At 53.4% G+C, this 17,084-nt stretch overlaps 6 protein-coding genes and 1 non-coding gene across 7 annotated transcripts; 2 read left to right on the forward strand and 5 right to left on the reverse strand.

Moving 5' to 3' along the window:
- Positions 1-720: 720 nt before the first annotated feature.
- On the forward strand, positions 721-1,686 carry EV422DRAFT_503890 (uncharacterized protein; the record flags this gene model as incomplete). Its single annotated transcript, XM_053068385.1, has 2 exons — positions 721-1,205; positions 1,392-1,686. The coding sequence occupies 2 exons, from the start codon at positions 721-723 to the stop codon at positions 1,684-1,686; spliced, it is 780 nt and encodes a 259-aa protein (XP_052928835.1).
- Positions 1,687-2,542: 856 nt separating this feature from the next.
- EV422DRAFT_247016 (histone RNA hairpin-binding protein RNA-binding domain-containing protein) lies at positions 2,543-4,754 on the reverse strand. The gene is made up of 6 exons (XM_053065709.1): positions 4,042-4,754; positions 3,607-3,974; positions 3,491-3,531; positions 3,143-3,421; positions 2,686-3,067; positions 2,543-2,615 (listed from the first exon to the last, which is right to left on the reverse strand). Exons 1-5 carry the CDS (start codon positions 4,571-4,573, stop codon positions 2,818-2,820), a joined length of 1,470 nt encoding a protein of 489 aa, XP_052928836.1. The 5' UTR covers positions 4,574-4,754; the 3' UTR covers positions 2,543-2,615; positions 2,686-2,817.
- Positions 4,755-5,697: 943 nt separating this feature from the next.
- EV422DRAFT_t29 lies at positions 5,698-5,770 on the reverse strand. Its single transcript has one exon. It is a non-coding gene; the product is annotated as a tRNA-Gln (tRNA).
- A 1,150-nt stretch (positions 5,771-6,920) lies between these two features.
- EV422DRAFT_517577 (uncharacterized protein) lies at positions 6,921-8,921 on the forward strand. The gene is made up of 6 exons (XM_053069458.1): positions 6,921-7,215; positions 7,320-7,478; positions 7,561-7,749; positions 7,862-7,948; positions 8,037-8,153; positions 8,247-8,921. The coding sequence occupies exons 1-6, from the start codon at positions 7,029-7,031 to the stop codon at positions 8,615-8,617; spliced, it is 1,110 nt and encodes a 369-aa protein (XP_052928837.1). The 5' UTR covers positions 6,921-7,028; the 3' UTR covers positions 8,618-8,921.
- A 96-nt stretch (positions 8,922-9,017) lies between these two features.
- On the reverse strand, positions 9,018-10,692 carry EV422DRAFT_549891 (hydroxymethylglutaryl-coenzyme A synthase N terminal-domain-containing protein; the record flags this gene model as incomplete). The annotated part of the gene is made up of 3 exons (XM_053071736.1): positions 9,018-9,101; positions 9,156-10,463; positions 10,621-10,692. 3 exons carry the CDS (start codon positions 10,690-10,692, stop codon positions 9,018-9,020), a joined length of 1,464 nt encoding a protein of 487 aa, XP_052928838.1.
- Positions 10,693-11,899: 1,207 nt separating this feature from the next.
- EV422DRAFT_247023 (uncharacterized protein) lies at positions 11,900-14,977 on the reverse strand. The gene is made up of 8 exons (XM_053065710.1): positions 14,002-14,977; positions 13,389-13,938; positions 13,198-13,317; positions 13,079-13,132; positions 12,965-13,023; positions 12,803-12,888; positions 12,441-12,732; positions 11,900-12,362 (listed from the first exon to the last, which is right to left on the reverse strand). Exons 1-8 carry the CDS (start codon positions 14,685-14,687, stop codon positions 12,044-12,046), a joined length of 2,166 nt encoding a protein of 721 aa, XP_052928839.1. The 5' UTR covers positions 14,688-14,977; the 3' UTR covers positions 11,900-12,043.
- A 610-nt stretch (positions 14,978-15,587) lies between these two features.
- On the reverse strand, positions 15,588-16,731 carry EV422DRAFT_492624 (60S acidic ribosomal protein P0; the record flags this gene model as incomplete). The annotated part of the gene is made up of 2 exons (XM_053067615.1): positions 15,588-15,740; positions 15,817-16,731. The coding sequence occupies 2 exons, from the start codon at positions 16,729-16,731 to the stop codon at positions 15,588-15,590; spliced, it is 1,068 nt and encodes a 355-aa protein (XP_052928840.1).
- Positions 16,732-17,084: the final 353 nt, after the last annotated feature.

Below are 17,084 nucleotides of genomic sequence, written 5' to 3' on the forward strand. Positions count from 1 at the left end.
AACGGCCAAAACTGACATTGTTGCCTCCACCTTTTCCCCATGTGCCCCATTTTGCCATGCAAAATAGTAATCAGTGCTTCCCTGGGCGTTCGTGCAGACAGATTTCTCAACGGAAAGGCAATTTTGGTAAACGACGCAAGAGCAGCGGTCACCCTTCCTTGTCGCCCAAACCAACACACATGCGATGAAGGCTTATAAACTTCCGGCGCTCTTTCATGCCAGTGTCCAAGCCATAGTACCGGCAGGCAGGAAGGCTTAGACTACTCTCACAATCTCATTTGATTGCGGAGTTTGCTTGGAGCATTCCTCACGCTGCTCGTTGTTCCTACCTTTTCGCTTCTGTCGAGCAATGTCCCGAACGACGCATTCAAAGGTCTTTTCGATGTACACCCTGTCGGAAAACCGTTCTCGGAGATCTTTCTACCGCTGGTTCTTCCTCTCACGGGGATATCATGTTGCGAAGAGTGCATAAGCGATGAGTTCGGCGTCGGGCGGTTTTGCTCAGAAAACTACCAATACCCTCCTCGAGTAGTCATCAGAACCTTTTTCTTGGGGACATATAAGCAGCATCATTCTCCACCACTACGGCGCTTCGTAGAAGCAACACCCCAACCAACATCAACATCGAACAAAGCACAATATTGCATCCTCCAATCCGTAATCCGCCCATCGACGCCTCGGACATCCGTGATTTGCCACTCAAATACCTACGACATCAACATGTCAAATCTACTATGGGTCCCACGACTCATGGTTAAAATGCTAGGCCCTAAGCGGCGATCCACAGGCACTGACTCCTTCTTCTCCCGCTCACATTCCGAAACAACCCGGCAACCAGCCCCCTCGTCCACTACCGTCCACCACCACCACAACTACAGCACGCTAAACCCTCTCACTGGTAACCCAAACCCCGCTGCAGATGCGCCGGGCCGCTACGGTGCCGACAGCCTGCCCTCACGAACAAACGGGGAGGAATACGAGCGCCTTCGGCGGAATTTTCGGGCGTGGGTGTGCACGTTTGTGATTGTGATGTGCCTATGTGCGGTGAATATTTTGGCATTGGATGTGATGTGGGCCAAGAAGGGCGGGTTTGGAAGGTCAACGAATTCGACGGAGGTGGCGTTGCAGATGATGGGGAGTCAAAGTAGTACTAGTAGCGCAAAGAATGCAACAAGTTCGACTCCGAAATTTGGTGGGGCTATCGGGTAGATGGAAATACGTTCAAGGGATGTAAATGTAATCCACAGTGTCTAATCTGGATTCGGAGTCTAATCTCTCATGAGGTAGTAACTATTAAGTAGATACAAAATCATAGTTTACACCCTCGCTAATCTGCCCAGAACATGGCTGACGTTGGTGTGCTGCTTCCCCGACATGCTGCCGGCTTGTAGGGGTTGGCGGAGCGCATTGGACATGGGCGTCGACGGAAGAACAGCGCGAATGGGTGCGACTGATACCATATACCCCGCAAATACAACACCACAGACAGTACCACCACTGCTCATATTCACAAACGAGACTACAAGATACAGCGTGAAACACTCCATCCAAATCAATCAACCCATTCTCGCTTATTCCACAACCACACCGGTTACTAGCGACCGGCTAGCCAACTCTCACGACTATGCTCCTGCCACCCAAATGTATTGCCCGAGCCGCCGATTATTTCCTCCAATCCCCACATAGTGTAGCAATAGACACTTTTTTGTTGTTTTCACCACACGCCATCCAAAAACCCAATTCCGTTCTTGATAGGTGTCACCATCGCCGCCGTCCTATCCCTCTCATCGCCCAATCCCAACCCTCCAAACCCACCCAACAGGCCTTCTCCAACGCTACCCGAAGCGACAGGCGATCCTCGTTGCTGTAGGCCATGCTGCTGCTGTAACATCGACGGCATCCGATTAGACCCTGTACCCGTCGGCGTGCTTGGCGGGCGTCCACCATTCCCATTCGAATGCTGTACGTGTGTATGACCGGCCCATAGAGCGTTTTGTGGGCTCACAAGGCCAGCAACGTCCAGTACTCCGCTGCCGATTACGTTCGTACCGCTGTTCCCCGAGCCGGCAGACTGATGCCCCTGTCTAATGCCATGCAAATTCGTATTCATGCCCGGTGTATTCGCACCTGGCGGGGTTGCTGATCGCGAGAGTGCGCGGGAGGGCAAGCCTGAGGAGGTGAGGGAAGGCAGGGAGGAAGCCAACGTGGGATCGTAGATCATGATGATCGAATCGTCGTCATCGTAAAGGGACATTGGACTACCTGGGCTGTCGACAATTGCCGTTGGAGCGAGACGACGAGCCGCTGTGGAAGATGGCCTACGAGAGAGAAGGTGTCAGCCCATGTCTGCATTATCCGTTACTGTTTGACGGGTGCTAATACCTGTTACTGCCTGGTGTCCGGTCTTTGGGAGTCAAGCGAGATTCGCCGGGAGCGAACGGGGAACTATAAGGTAACCATGCGATCAATGAACAGCTGTTCTGCGATGGGCCTGTTTTCCCTCTGATGACACCTACTGCTTCACCGGGGTGCTATTAGCGAGAACCGAGTGTGACTGAACCTCGTTAATTTTGGAAATCGGCGACAAGAGGTGTGCACCAACCGGAGTAGGTTCTCTAAAAGGCAAAGGAAGATACCAGTGAGCCAAGAGAGCCAGCGCTATACTTCGAACCGGTTTGAACATACTTGAATGGAGACGCAAGGACTTTAGACCGAGGCGACGGGGTAAATGGCGAATCTGAAAGATTCTGAGAGGCCACAGCGCTAATGACGACATCACTTAGTGTGGACAATAGACCTGGAGAAGTACACAGACACCTACCCCCAAGCCATTTCCACCGCCTCCGAAATCCGGAGCTTGTGCCCAAACTTCTCGTCCAGCTTCTCAATGTCGAACTGCGCCCACGAGTACTGAGTGTCGCGTTTGGGCGGGCTCAGTCCAAACCCTTCAAACGTCTCGTTCGGTCGCAGCTTTCTGGCAAACTTTTGGTCCAGCTCGTCAAGTGAGAAGTCGGCCCAAGACGGGAAGCCTGGGTTGGTTAGGTTCGGCGTGTCATCGAAAAGGTTCCTGGAGAAGTGAGAGAACATTGGGTAAGTGACGGGCCGAAACTTAAAATCGAATACCAAACTAGAACTCAGGTACCTTGCAGCCAATGGCTTACTCCAACGAGTATCGATGGGTTGTGGCGGTTCTGACATATTCATTGGTCTGGCAGATGGATCAAACGGCGAACTTGACTGCCGTGGCTTTTGCTGTGTCATGCCTGGTAAGTCCCAGCCAGTCTGTTCCTCGCTAGTACCCTCCGGTGGATCCCAAGCGTGAAGCTCCCGGCGCCATTGGCGAATAAGACCGTCCCAGCATCTTTTACTGCATTTTGTTTCCTTCTTCGGTGTTTCTGGATCCGATCTCTTTCTCCTTTGTCTGTAAACGAAGCGGTTGAGTTATGATTGCACATTCCTTAGGTGTCAGGAACTGCATCTTCCAACTCACTTTGGGATCATTGCTATATATCTCTGGTATCCAGCGGTGTTCTGTATGATAAATGAACGAGCTCCCTGTAAGCACCCGGCCAGGCACCTTGTATAGCCGCGGAGGTTGAGACTAACCTTCCCATAGTCGATCTGTTTCTGTCTTTGTTCCATCCTCCTCTCTTCCGTATTCGACGAGTTCTGAGAACCCGGCGGAGTTGAAGCGCTTGAGTTTGACTTGGCGGCGTAGCCTCTGTGATTCCGATCTATCCTTCGACCTCCACCAGGTCCAGATTGGCGACCACCGCTTCCCATTGACGCTTGCGTGACTATGGATCCCATATATGAAATGGACGAGTCTGCGTGCGTATAGTCGGAAGACGCGCCGATGGAACCCGCGATCGACTGATTGTCGGATTCCGTGCCCGTCCGATAGTCAATATCTTGACTTTGATTGTACATGACAGGGGTATCGTAATCGTCGGTGAAAACATATGGGACCGTACCTGCAAGTTCGTCAGAGAGTTAGCTATATGATGTCCTTGGCTGCGAAATTGACAGCGCATTTCTCACCTTGTTCGAAATTCGACGCCGAGCTAAAGCCAGCCATGTACATGGCATTGGGATCGTATGCCGCATATTGTGTGGCCGGGTATACCAGTGCTACTGAAGATGCTGGCTGCCCATATGCTCCTTCACCAGGCACTGTCGCGTAGACCGGTTGAACTGGCGGGACCGCATAATACGCCGGCACTTGCGCTGGGCCACCGTACTGCGAAGGTGCGAATGGCGAGCCTCGGTTGGCTCCTCTGCCTGGCCTACGACCAAGTGAACGAGGTCTGAACGGAGGACCACCTCGTGATTGGGCTCCGCCGACCGATTGCGGTTTGGGTCCTGACCCTTCTAGTGGGACATAGACTGGAGCGTCGAGGTTCCACGACGCCCTCTTGGTGCTACTGCTGGTGCCGCTGGGAAGGTTTGACGAGTCATGAGTGTTCTCTTTACCAGCTGCCGAGTCGTCCGCGGGTGGAGGTGTGCTTGCTGGCTGTGGTCGTGGTCCCGGATGGGATGATGCTGGTGCTGGTGCTGCCTGTACAGACGACATGTCTATGCGTGATCTCTTGCGTGCAGCTTCTCCGCTGGGCTTCCGGATAAGTGCGATGCGCCGACAATAGGCTTCACACGCAGCGTCATTAAGTTACGCCAGCAGCGCTCTCTCTGTGCGTTGTGTCGGGGAAAACGCTGGCCCACACGGGTGTCAGTCACCTTGGCCAGGCAGCGTTCCGAACGCCATTTATCATCAGAACAGCAGAAGCCCCGTAAGTCTACGATCGTAAGTCTCCGTAAGTCACGGCGCCTCAACATCGGGGACATAATCATGCAATTTAAACCCTCCTCCCTTGCGCTCCGGTGTGGCGATGGAAATAAGTACAGTACTATATAGGCCATCTTGGAGAAAATAAAGAGCATGACGTTGGAGGAAAGTGGCTGGGCCCGCTTCTTCCAAGTTCCAACGTCGTTCGTTAGCTGGACACCGGGGACGGGCAACTCGTTATTTCGGACACGCCTGGCCGACATGGTGCCAGTTCTGTGTGTTGCCGGTTCTCGGTTTTCTCTCCGAGCATACGGTACACATAACGGCATTCGACAGTGCCCTCGCTCCAGTCTCGGCAGTGTTAGGTCGCAGCAGGAAGTATGTGGTACCGTGCTGCGACGCAGTACGCTTCATCGGTCGCGTCGCCTATATTTGAGCGGATGAGACGGTTGACGTGTCCCGGAGGACCCTCGGCCGGCCTAAGATCCATCCGTATATTGCGAATTGTCATTGGGTAGTCTAAACTCTAAATATGCTCCATTGGTTCAGTGGTTCGACAATACTATCGTGTACCGAGAGGTGGCAGCGCTTTCAGCCACATACAGCGGAACATCATGCCATGGGCCATAGGTACTCTCGGTGAGATTTGGGCTCCAATCGGAATGGAGGGAACGAACCGGTATGGCAAGGCAGGGTAGTACTATTGCAGAGCGGTTCTTTGAAAAGGTCCTTTGTTACTGGGCGTCGATTTGCAAACGATGATGTAGGCCCAGGATTGATTGTCTAGTACATTTACATAGTGGTATAGATCCTACCACTATATTCCCGTACTGAATAGTGCAAGCGACCTTATGAGGCGAAAAAATGAGGACTGATGGGGAGGAACTAAAAAAGATGGCGGGAAAAAAACTACCAGCTCTCGCCGAGATTCGAACTCGGGTTATTAGATTCAAAGTCTAATGTGCTAAACCACTACACTACGAAAGCGCCCAAAAACTCCCTGACTTCCGTTCTCCACAACACATGAGCAAATTAACTGGTGAACTCCGTATCGTCCATGTGCAGTCATTTTCCGGACATCCTCTGACGTTTCCCAGACTTTGGAGCTGCCTTGTATATGTCGCATGGGGAAGACGGGATATGATACGTAAATGAGGGATTGTTCAAGCAGAGGAGAGTACATAGAAAGTAAGAGCAGGGGATATTACCGATCATTCGAGCGTAAATTCAATGTGAGAGGGCGGTTCTCTGGGGAGTTCAGGAGAACGAAGTGATTCATCGAAGGAGCGCACCGCAACTTCTTGAACTTGAGCTTCAATGGTAATTGCAATTGACTCAAAGGACCGCAGCGGGCCAATAGAAGAGTGGAAATCTCGTGTCGTGAGGCAATGTGGCAGGTGCATGTGCAGGTGAGGCAGGTGCAATGTGTTTTGGGATTGCGGGAATGGGCATGATGTCGCAATACACCCCTCACCTACGCAGCCCAACCTCTTTGCCGCGAGCGGAGCGAGCTGGCTATCGTTCGACCATCCAACCATCCGTGCGATGTGACACTCGCTAAAAGACTGTAACCGCGCCAAACGTATATTTATAACCAAGCCAACTCGTTAAAAACAGAGTTCGAATCTCAGCGGGACCTGGCAATTTATTTTTCCATTTTCTCAAAATTTCGCATCGGACGCAGTCAACGATCTTGATACTTGCTCCTTGCCTACGACCCATCGGTGCGCTGATAATACGTCAAGCAAACAACCCCTGAGCCGTCATCCTCGCAGGGAAGGCCTTGTTCAACAATGTCACGCCGAACCTACCTCTTCTTCCGTGAGGCCTTCAGGACGACTTCCACCACATCCCCCGCCACCACGATTCCCATGACTCGCACAAAACCCCACTGTTTAGCAGCTTCATGCCGCAACGTTTGCTCAACCGCCGCTTCCGCCTATTCACGTCCGTCAGCCGTACATGATCTCCCGGAAAAGCGACGCCGGCCAGCACCCCGGTGCTTGACCGTGAGCCAGCAAACGCGTGGAAAAGCGAGCAGATCGTCGGGCATAAAAAGGACCTTTGACGACTTGCCAGATAAGAAGGTTTCATCGGGCGCACGGAAAGCCTCGGAGGAAGGAAGGGAGGAAAAAAAGCTGGGTGATGTGAAGGTGGAAGGTGGGTTTGCGATCTGGATGTCTTTGGGGAGAGGACGAAGACCTAGATTGGGAGCTGGCCGCTGCTCTTCATCCTTGGGGTTATTATGTCTCAAAGTTCCCGTTCCTCTACAGATCTCCTGCCGCCCAATCCGATTCTTGATCAGTTTTACAAAAATAGAGACATACGCGTACCTTCACAAGTCCAGTACCAGATTGTAGGTGCGGCGCTGAGGCATTGCAACGATCCACGGGCCTACCCATTGTCGCAGATGGAGGAGGACATAGCAGCACGTAAGTTGAGGGTTGGTGCGGCTTTTGTTCAACGTTCGACTTCGGGATGCATTGACGAGACGAAGATGCTGATGCAACTCTCTTCGCTGCTCTTCTCCCGAAAGTGACGACTGACCTGACCACTGTGGGAGACATTGGCTTTTTGGTTGGCCGTCATGCATGGTTTGACGCGGGCCCGGCCGTCGCGCGGGCTCTGATGGATAAACCAGCACGAAGTGGGGACGAGTTCGCTGCGTACAACCTGGCACGGATCATGTCGACAGGTGAAGTGTGCGCTACGGGCGAAGAACCCGCCGGCTATGCGCTGGACTGACAGCTTTCGCGCAACGCCCTGTTCCAACGCAGACCACCCGCACTCCAATCGGAACCTACAGGCTGCGATGAAGATCTTCAGGGAACTGGCGGACAAGAACCACGCTGGGGCGCAGTTTAAGGTTGGCGAAAGGATGGTGAAAGCCCACGATATCCCGGGCGGGATGAAGATGCTAGAGAAATCTGCTGCGAATGGACACGCGGAGGCTGCCGTGTACCTAGGTGGGTCTCAATGCTCGACGTCTTCGTATTTCGCGTGCGAGCCTATGTGCGATGCGGAATATCTGGCATTTTATACTGATAGACCGGGTTGTGGCATATCGTTGTTCAACAGGAGTCTTCTATAAGGACGGTTTCAAGAATTGGGTCTCTGTGGACCGCGTGAAGGCAATGAAATATCTCAGACAAGCGCACGACGCAGGTCAGTGGAAAGGTTTAGAGAGTCTTGTCGGTTTCGCTAAGGGGTATCTTGTTGTCTCTAACTGCAGCGCCTCGATGTCGTTCCACAGGAAACCCGGAGGCGTCATACCACATCAGCGTGATGTACTCATTCGGTCAGCATGACCCTTCTGGTCAACCGGACCATTGGAAGTCCTTTGCGTTTCTGACCATCGCCGCCAATGCAGGTGAGAAAATCGCTTGGCGGATGGCTACTTTGATCATTGTGTGAATACTTCCAAACTATCGGATTTCCGAGTCGCTTATGTCTCGCCATCCAGGCATCCCCCGCGCTCAACACAACCTGGGCATATGCTACATGGTTCCCCCAGCCCTCGAAATCCCTTACGACCCCTTTCTCGGCGTTCAGTACCTCTCCATGGCAGCAGATCAAAACCTGATGCCATCGCTCATCAACCTGGCCAGGCTCTACCTCTACGGCAACCTCAAGGGCAAGGTGTACCCGGACTATGGGGTCGCTGAAAACTATCTCAAACGCGCGTTTGCAATTACGCAGAATGACCGGGATAAGTATTTCATTTATGGGCCAGAGGTGGAGGGGTTGATGGAGGATATGAGGAGGCTGATCAAGGGCGAGGTACTGAGTATGGATCCAGTTGTGCTTGGCGCCAAGAAGGCTGTTGATGAGTGATGGTTTGAGGGCCAGCAAGGGGTTTGAAGCCACGGCCTCCCCGTGGGAGGCCATCAGCGCCGTAATGCCATCATCAGGCACGATCAAGCTCTAGGAACGGGTTGCCGCGGGGAGTCGGCTGAGCGGCCACGGGTAGCGACGAAGGAAAGCACTTTGGGAGGCGTAGCACATAGTACTCCATGATTAGTCCGGTTCGAGTATGACTACCGAAAGGACCCGTAGCAGATGATGCAGCAATGAGGAGCCAGTTTTTGGAAGTTCAAATGTTGTTTATTACAAATAGTGGTAAAGAAGAGAGTAAATATGTATCTATCGAAAAGGAAATACCGAAAAGTGAATGTGGGTGATAGGGACGGTCACATCGGCGTAATGTGCAAGAGCCGTCAAATCAATCCCCTCTCTACAGAGCAGTAGCAACGCTCGGCGCAACACCATTCGCTTTCGTCGCCAGCCCGTTGGCAACCAGCGCCTTCTTAATCTCGACCTGCGCCGTTGCGTTCACCTTATTCACCCCATTCACCTGGACCTCCTCGCCCACCCTCGCATACGATCTCCTGAACTTGTCGTCCACAGCGGTGAGGTAGTACGCGCCTTCCCACAGGTTGACGTCATCAACAGGTGCCTCTGGGTGGAGATCCCTGCAGTTGTGCGTCTTTTCCCTCATGGCCATGATCTCATCATATCGTTCGGGTGCCACTTCCGTGCGCTGGGCGAGGCGGGCCTGCACGTCGAGACGGGCGGCGATGGCATCGGTAGGGCCGCGGACGGTGAGGGAGAAGAAGGAGGCGGCGAGACCGGAGCCGTATGAGAACAGTCCGATGCGTTTGCCTTGCAGTGCTGAAGAGGGTGTGAGGGAGAGGAGCGATGCAAGGCCGGCATAGAGGGACGCGCAGTAGGAGTTGCCGAGGTTCTGTGCGACGTAGAGGGAAGGAAGGACTTTTGATTTAAAAATTGGTTTTGTGTAGTCGACGAACTGCTTCTCGAGCTCGCGGGAGGTGTACGTGTCGGCTTCGCTGAGGGTGCTGAATTGCTCGGCGAAGTTCGCGGGGTATGGTGATGGTGCGGCGGAGGAGGTGGTGAAGGCGAGGGAGCGGCGGAAATCGTTAAAAGCGAGGCGACCGACGGATTTGGTCACGAGCTTGGTATACGGGCAGTGGAACACGACGTGGTCGAGGTTGTCGAGGGAGGGGTTCTCGATTCCGGTCGCGCGGGCGAGTTTCGCCATGTATCGGTTATAAGTCACGTCGACGGCTTTGGTGTAGCACTTGTTGGACAACGGGCCGTCGACTTCGGGGTATTCAGAGTGCAAGTCGGGCTTGTAGAAGTCGTAGACGTGCTCCATGTGGGTGGCGCGCAAGCCGGCGTCGAATGCCAACGGCGCGTCGGCTCCGATGAGCATGGCGACGGCTGCCGCACCACCAGTGGGGCGAGCCGCGCCGGACTTGTAGACGGCGATATCGGCCGCGACGACAAGTGCATACCGGCCGTCCCAGTTGTTAGATTCAATCCAGTTGACGGAGTTGAAAAGAGCGTTGGTGCCTCCGTAGCAAGCATTGGTGGTGTCCACACCCTCAATCTCAGTGTTTCCGGCATCCTGGAAGAGCTGCATCAGAACGGACTTCACGGATTTCGATTTGTCGATGATCGTCTCTGTGCCGACTTCGAGGCGGCCGATGGATTTTACGTCGATGGAGTACTTTTCCAATAGGGACGAGACGGCCGTCAGGCAGATGGAGTGGATATCCTCACGGTCGTCGCAGATGCCCATTTTCAGTTGCCCGAGACCAATGGTGTACTTTCCAGCGGACACTCCGTCGAACGTTTCCAAAGCCGCTTGGTCTACGTACTGTTATGGGTTTCAACGCGAAAGGTGCCGAACAATCAGTTTTCATGCGTCTTTTGCCTTTCCTCGCATATAACCACCGCAGCCAGTCTTGGCACCCGCAGTGTACGCATTAAAAGGCATCGCCGACAACAACCCCTTCACTGCCTCCCTGACGTACCTTCTTTGGGAAGTAGATCTCCATGGCGTGGATGCCGACATTCTCCGCCCGTGTTGGTGTTGCGCTGAGCATGGCTGCTATTGTGAAATAGTCCTGCTATGAATTGGGAAGACTGCGTTGCCTTCGGTGATATCTCAAGCTAGTGTTGCTGGTGAGGGTATGCTATTCCAAACTACGACAGCGAATATATGTATTCTACCAGGGTCTGGCAGTTCACACTGGAAGTTGGGTTTTTGGAAACTGGCGGAGAGAAAGCTCGCACCGGCTATATATACACATATGCGGAGGACGGCAAAGGCGGGCGGAGTGAGCAGTGGCAGCACCGACGCTGCGCCTACTGCTGTGACTTGTTGGGAGACGGAGGTTGCAATATGTACAGTATAGTGAGGTTATCGATAGCGCGCACTGCTTAGGGCGGGTTGGATCTGGAGGTCGAACGGTTTTTGGTGAGCCGATGAGGGTGGATTCTTGCCACAGTCCGCAACCCCGCGCGCGTCCTTTCTCAACCCAGAACTGCGCGCCGCGTGCGTTTCCCATTCAGCAGCAGCAGCTTTTCCATCACGCAGCGTCATGACATCCGCTCAACCCAACACACACATACGGCCACTCCCTTGGGGTTTGGCATGCAGGAAGATCTGCATTCATGTGCGGGGAATAACGAGGGTTGCCTGGCCCGTTCGGAGGTTGTCCGATGGCCGGCTCCTAGTGCGACCATCCCATTAGAGACCCTGATAAGAAAGGCCGAATAGGATAAGCAACTTGCCCAATCGATGGGAGAGACGCATACGAAACAAGGATGGATCGTGATTCGTGAACGAGCAGCGGCCGTCAGTAAAGGCGAAGAGATGGTACAGTAGATCCCTTGTAGATATGGAGCGGGTATGTATGGGGAGGCAAGTGGTGAGTGGGGTGGGTCCATGTGGCATGATGCTTTCCGCTTTCGCCTTTTCCCAATCGCGTTCCAAGTGTCTGACGATGACCCTAACCCTAACGTCTTCCGGAGGATCACGTGCACCCCTTTTATTCCCGGTGACATAGCGCGATGTCGGCAAATCCATCTGCAGCTCACCGTCAAAGAAGCAGGACAATAATGCAGAACGTGAAGCGGGAAAACATACGGAATTCCATGCCAACATTATTCGTGGCTCTTTCGGTCAGAAGGCATTTCTATTTGCAGCTATTTCGCCAACGGTATCATCAATCAGTTTTCATCGAGCAAGCCTGAGCCCACGTCCAGGTAAAATTCTCCCATCTGCCTTGGCAGAATGCGGATTTATCCTGTCTTGTCTGCGCCCGGAGTGTGGACAGCATGTGTTCTACGGCACAATGTCCCAGGAGATGTGACGGGACAGCGCAGTTGATGGGTTCTGGGGGCTGATAGTGGCAGAAGGAGCGATCGCGTGCGTCAGGGCTGGATACAAGGTCACCTCTCTTCCTTAAGATCATAACTGCTCTCCCCATCGGAATCGCCCCGTAATTCCCCCATTCGCCCGTTGTAAGGCCCATGCACCGCAGTCCCAATGATTTTCGGATGGGTTTGAGTCATCGGTCTTTGTGAGGTCGCTACCTTGGACATGGGGGATGAATGTGCCGAGGTTACAATCTCGGAATCGGCCCGGTTGGGTGGTGTTTCTTTGTGTGGTTTCTCCTTTCCGGAAAGCATCTGGGAGGTGAAGATTGACGAGCCTACATTCGATGGAGGGCGGGACTCTTCTACGGTGCTGCGGGCGAAACTTGAGCTCCTGCGAAACGGAAATCACAAGGCGGTTGCTTTGTTGAGAAGTCCAGCTGAGAACTCAATCAGAGGGAGCAGAACCTACTTTTGCATAGATTTCTTCTTTCCCCACAGCATCCCACTCCCCCTACTGCCTAAAAACGCGCGAGACCGACGGTGTTGCGCTTCCTCGCGTAACCGCTTCTGATCCTCTTCGCGTTTCTTTGCAGCCTCTTGCTCTTTCCGGTCCCTGATGATGTTCTGCACGCGCTCGTTGATCACGGGGTATTGTTTCTGGAGTACGTTGAAATCGGCTTGAGTCAAGACGCCGAGTTCGACGTCGGTTACGGCGCGCACGGTTGCTGTTCGTTTTCCGAACTCGTAGAGAGCGATTTCACCTATGTGGAAAGGGATTAACGATGAATTTCGTTCCCGTGAACCATGGCCATATCAGCAAAACCAACATACCAAAGAATTGTCCCACGGTCAACGTGCAAAAAACTTTGTTGATTTTCAGACTCAACACCTCCACCATCCCCGATTTAATGAAATACCTAAGGACAGCGTTAGCCCGCTCTGCGCGTCTAGGTCGAGTCCCAGTCGATGGAATACGACGAGTAATCCACTTACATTTCACTCCCGTCGTTGCCCTCCTTGAAGATGTACGCATCTCTGGATACCGCCAAAGGCTACACGTCAAAGTTAGCATGGATGCATCAGATATGACAGTATCCATTGCCCTACCTTGAGCATAGCCGTTGCGGCACTGTAAAAAGCGTCGTCCATGTCTTTGAAGAGCTAACCCACTGAGTTAGTATACACCATCTTATTCCTCGTTCCACATAGTGCGACACACTACGCACCGGCACATTTCTCACGAGCTCCAAGTACAAGAAGTTGAAAACCTCCTCCCGCATGACTTTTGGTAAGGCCATGAAGAGATCTTCCTCACGCATCCCTTGCGTGCGGGCCCATTCGAAACGCTAACAATACGCTAATGTATTAGCTTCCAGGAATCTCCCTCCAAGAAATCAGTGCACAATATCAAACTGACCTTGTGCTCAAGCACTTTCTGCTGCAACTCCGGCGGAAACCCCTTCTTCCGCATGTACTGCTTAATAAAGTTAACCTGATGCGCATGCTTCTCGGCCGCTTCCGTGAGCGCCGCCTCCGAATCCAACATCCTATTGATGCTCCCAAGACTGCCAATCAGCGATCCGAACAACAACGCTGCAATCAGAAACTCGAACACGAAGAAAGCTCGTTCGGGATTGGTATGGTACGTCCGGAAGGAGAAGGCCATTGTTTGGATCCCCGTTATGAGGAAACATAGGTACTGCGTTGCCCAGGTTGCGGGAGATCCGCCTTCGTCGATGACTAGGTGGTTCACGTCAACGTATCGCGCGGGGGATGTTTCGACCATGTTGATGAAGAACAGCACACATGCGTCGAGGTGCGCGCAGAGTAGGAGCAATGTAATCATCTTCAAGAGCCGCGTGATCTGGGTCGGTATCCCGCTGATTTGAAGGTTAATCAGCTCCTTGTATGGGAACAAAGCAAAACGGAGAAGACGCAGCAAGGCGGACACCACTTTTGAAATGTCGCTGAGAGGAAAGCCATGATATCAGCGCGTACGCAGTAAGCACGTAGCGATGGTCGTCACTTACTCTGGGAATCTATATCGGTCAATAGTATGAGAACCCTGAGGCGCGCCGTGTTGTGCAGACGAAGCCACCAGCTCTATCGGCAAACAACAAAGAAGCCGCACAAGCCCGCCCTGCTCATAACGAAAATGGCTCCAGATGAGTCTCGAGTCCGTGATGCGCGCTCCGTACTTGTCAACATAGGCGCGACGGGCATGTATGAACCAATCAACGAGGAGAGTTGCGTCGAGGACCGCGAAAAATGCGAAGAAGTCGGAGGTCTCGAAAACATGTATCCAGCCCAGCGCAAGCGGGCCTAGAACGAAATTGAGGGCATGCACGACGTGCACTAGCCGGTCCCACCATAGTAGCCACCGAGCTTCGAGCGGAATGACGAGCCTGTCCCATAGATCTAGCAAGCCGCCGGTGATGGTATCCGATACGTCCGCGAAAAAGCCAATGTCATCAACAGGCTCGTCAAAGGACTCTACAGTAAGATGATCGATATCTCCCTTTGGATGCAGCGGCGCTGGTAATCCGGCTTCGCCATCCCGTTCTGAGGCTGAGGCGGCAGAGAAAGCGCGGGGAAGAGGGGCTTCGGCGGTGCCGGCTTCCAAGTCCGGCGTCGTGCGCTCGTCTTCGGCTTCTTCGGGGAGGACGTCGGGACCTATGCTCCGCGGTATGCTTCCTCTTCGCTGCTGGCCTGGCATTGGGCTTTTTACGCCAAGGCGACCGCAAGCAATGCGATATATTTGGGGCGGTTTCGCTCCGGCAGGGAACTTCGACTCCCTGTTTGGTAGAGGATCACCTTCTCCAGTACCAATCGGCAGAGGGTACCCCGCGTCAGACGTGGCTCAGAACAGAGGAACGGAAGCGGCTTCGACAAAGGCTCCGACAAAGGCTTCGACAAAGTCCTGGACAAAGAAGGCTATTTTACTCACAATACCCTTCCGTATTCATGTCGCCTGCACAAGGAGCGGTGTTAAGCCGTTTTAGGTTAACCTTAGTCCGGTGTCCGCCGCAGTCTCCGCAGCGGCGTCAGATTCCGGCGGTAGACCGTTCTAAGACACTCCCATCTTGACCTGATTTCCCTCGCTCTCAAGATTGGTCCGTCAGCGTCGACATCAGTGTTTGGGATCGCGTGAGACCCCAAGAAGTGGGCCGACGTGTGAGGATGGTCGACTGCGTCGCTGACGGCATCGTAGTCCCGGGATAAGAACGGCCACGGAGGCGTTGAAGCAGAGAACGGAATGCGCTCTGGCGACAGTGCAACAGAGCGTTCAAATGTGAATGAAATGGTGCTCGACAGTTCCCGCTGTTCCCGTCACCTCTCGGATGTCCAGCAGCGCAAGCTCCTTTCTTACGCGTCTTGGCACCATATGGGCCCCAACATCTCTTCGACACACCAATCCTGATTCCTGCCCAGGTGGAACTTCTCTTTTCGCACAGCCAAACTCATTTTCATTTGTAAGGGTAATGCTTATTTACACATCTTTAGAGAAGGTAGCTTACGGCCAACAGATGCCTTGCAGGAGCAACGCATCTGCGAGCGTATCCAGAATCCCCTAGTCAATGCATGTACGGATTTCCAACATGATCGGTGAATCCCTCTAATCGAAGAGAGAGTCGAAGCCCATCTCCTCCTCTTCCTCCTCTTCCTCCTCAACCTTGGCAGCGGCAGGGGTGGCACCACCAGCAGCGGCACCGGCAGCGGGAGCGGCGGCAGCAGCAAACTTGGAGGGGTCGGCAAGGATCTCCTTGATCTGATATTAAGGATACAAAGTCCGAGTGAGTGACATGTTTTACGACGAAATTTTATTGCCCGAAAATGGTACATACGCGGTCAACAGCCTCGAAAGAGTAGTCGATGCTCAAGGCAACACCAATGACGTTCTTGTAACCGTTGATCAACAAGTGAGGAACAGCGGCAACGGTGGGGAAACCGATGGCCAAAGAGATGGCGGCAATGGTGGTGATACCCTGAGTGAGGGCTCCCAAGAGGTGGGCATCGTCGATGTCAAGAATCTCCGAGGAGAAGATGTTACCGTTGTCGTAGACGGCTTGAACAGAGAGACCGTAGGTGAAAGGGGAGATGTTCATCATGTTCAACAAGGTGGCCTCAGAAGCTCCAACCTTGTTTCCGGCCTTGATCAAAGGAACGTCGTTGACGATCTCAATCAAACCCTTAGCGATCTTGGTGGGGATACCGAGGGCCTGGAAGAAAGAGGTCTTTCCGGGTTCCATACCGGTGTTACCGGCGGGGATGGTGACATCGACGGGAGCGAGGGCACCAGCCTTCGCGGGGGCGGCGACACGGTTGGAGACAATCTTCTCACGAATGTCCTTGAGGTCACCCTTGGTGAAGACGAAACCGACGTTGCCCTTGATGACGGAGAGAAGCTTCTCGTAGTTGGGGTTGTCGGGGATCAGGTTACGCAGGGCCCTGCGGACCATGGTGTTCTTTCCCATGAGGACGACAGCCTCGCCACGGAGAGCGACACGAACACCGTGCATCTGGTTGGAACCGACATTGTCGACATTGACAACGAAGATGGAGGGGTACTCTTCGAGAAGAGACTCCAACTTCTGGAAGTAAGCTTCCTTCTTGGCGCGACCTAAGGTATTCCACGGGAGTTTCAAGGTTAGCGGCTGGCCACAAGTAATCGCTGTTTTGACCGATCGCACCCTCGTCGCTTGCTCAGAAGGCTTACGAAGCCCAGCCAAGCGGCGGTTCTCTCCTTGTTGTCCGACCATCTTGAACCCCCTCTACACCGCCGCTCGGCTGCTCCCGACACATTCTCCGTCGCCTCTTCAAATAGATCCAACCCAGAGTCTCCTCCCCGTACTCCCCACACTCTCTAGTTTCTCCTGCCCACGTACCGTCTCCCTTTGACATCTTTGTGTGTGCAAGGGGCTCTTTAGAGAATTTCAAGAACGGTAGCTGTAATGAGCGATATCTTGCGATAGAGAGACTGCACTCATGGTGCGGGCCGCTTCTCAGGTAGTGAGGTTGAAAGAAAATGAAACGGGTCACGTGCTCCCGCCTCTTTTCCGTGTGATTCCACGTGATAAGAAAGGCTGACAAGATGGATGCTTAAACCACAGTG

The sequence above is a fragment of the Fimicolochytrium jonesii genome (assembly GCF_025526975.1).
Source record: "Fimicolochytrium jonesii strain JEL569 chromosome Unknown EV422scaffold_3, whole genome shotgun sequence".
NCBI classification, from domain to species: Eukaryota; Fungi; Chytridiomycota; class Chytridiomycetes; order Spizellomycetales; family Powellomycetaceae; genus Fimicolochytrium; species Fimicolochytrium jonesii.

Coding starts and splice junctions, on each gene's coding strand:
- EV422DRAFT_517577 (XM_053069458.1), top strand. CDS start 7,029: ATGTCTCAAAGTTCCCGTTCCTCTACAGATCTCCTGCCGCCCAATCCG. Junction 7,750..7,861: donor GGAGGCTGCCGTGTACCTAG/GTGGGTCTCAAT, acceptor GTTGTTCAACAG/GAGTCTTCTATAAGGACGGT. Junction 7,949..8,036: donor CAGACAAGCGCACGACGCAG/GTCAGTGGAAAG, acceptor GTCGTTCCACAG/GAAACCCGGAGGCGTCATAC.
- EV422DRAFT_247016 (XM_053065709.1), bottom strand. CDS start 4,573: ATGTCGTCTGTACAGGCAGCACCAGCACCAGCATCATCCCATCCGGGA. Junction 3,532..3,606: donor AACAGATCGACTATGGGAAG/GTTAGTCTCAAC, acceptor TTTATCATACAG/AACACCGCTGGATACCAGAG. Junction 3,068..3,142: donor AGTAAGCCATTGGCTGCAAG/GTACCTGAGTTC, acceptor TCACTTCTCCAG/GAACCTTTTCGATGACACGC.
- EV422DRAFT_247023 (XM_053065710.1), bottom strand. CDS start 14,687: ATGCCAGGCCAGCAGCGAAGAGGAAGCATACCGCGGAGCATAGGTCCC. Junction 13,939..14,001: donor GACCGATATAGATTCCCAGA/GTAAGTGACGAC, acceptor CTTTCCTCTCAG/CGACATTTCAAAAGTGGTGT. Junction 12,889..12,964: donor GGCAACGACGGGAGTGAAAT/GTAAGTGGATTA, acceptor CGCTGTCCTTAG/GTATTTCATTAAATCGGGGA.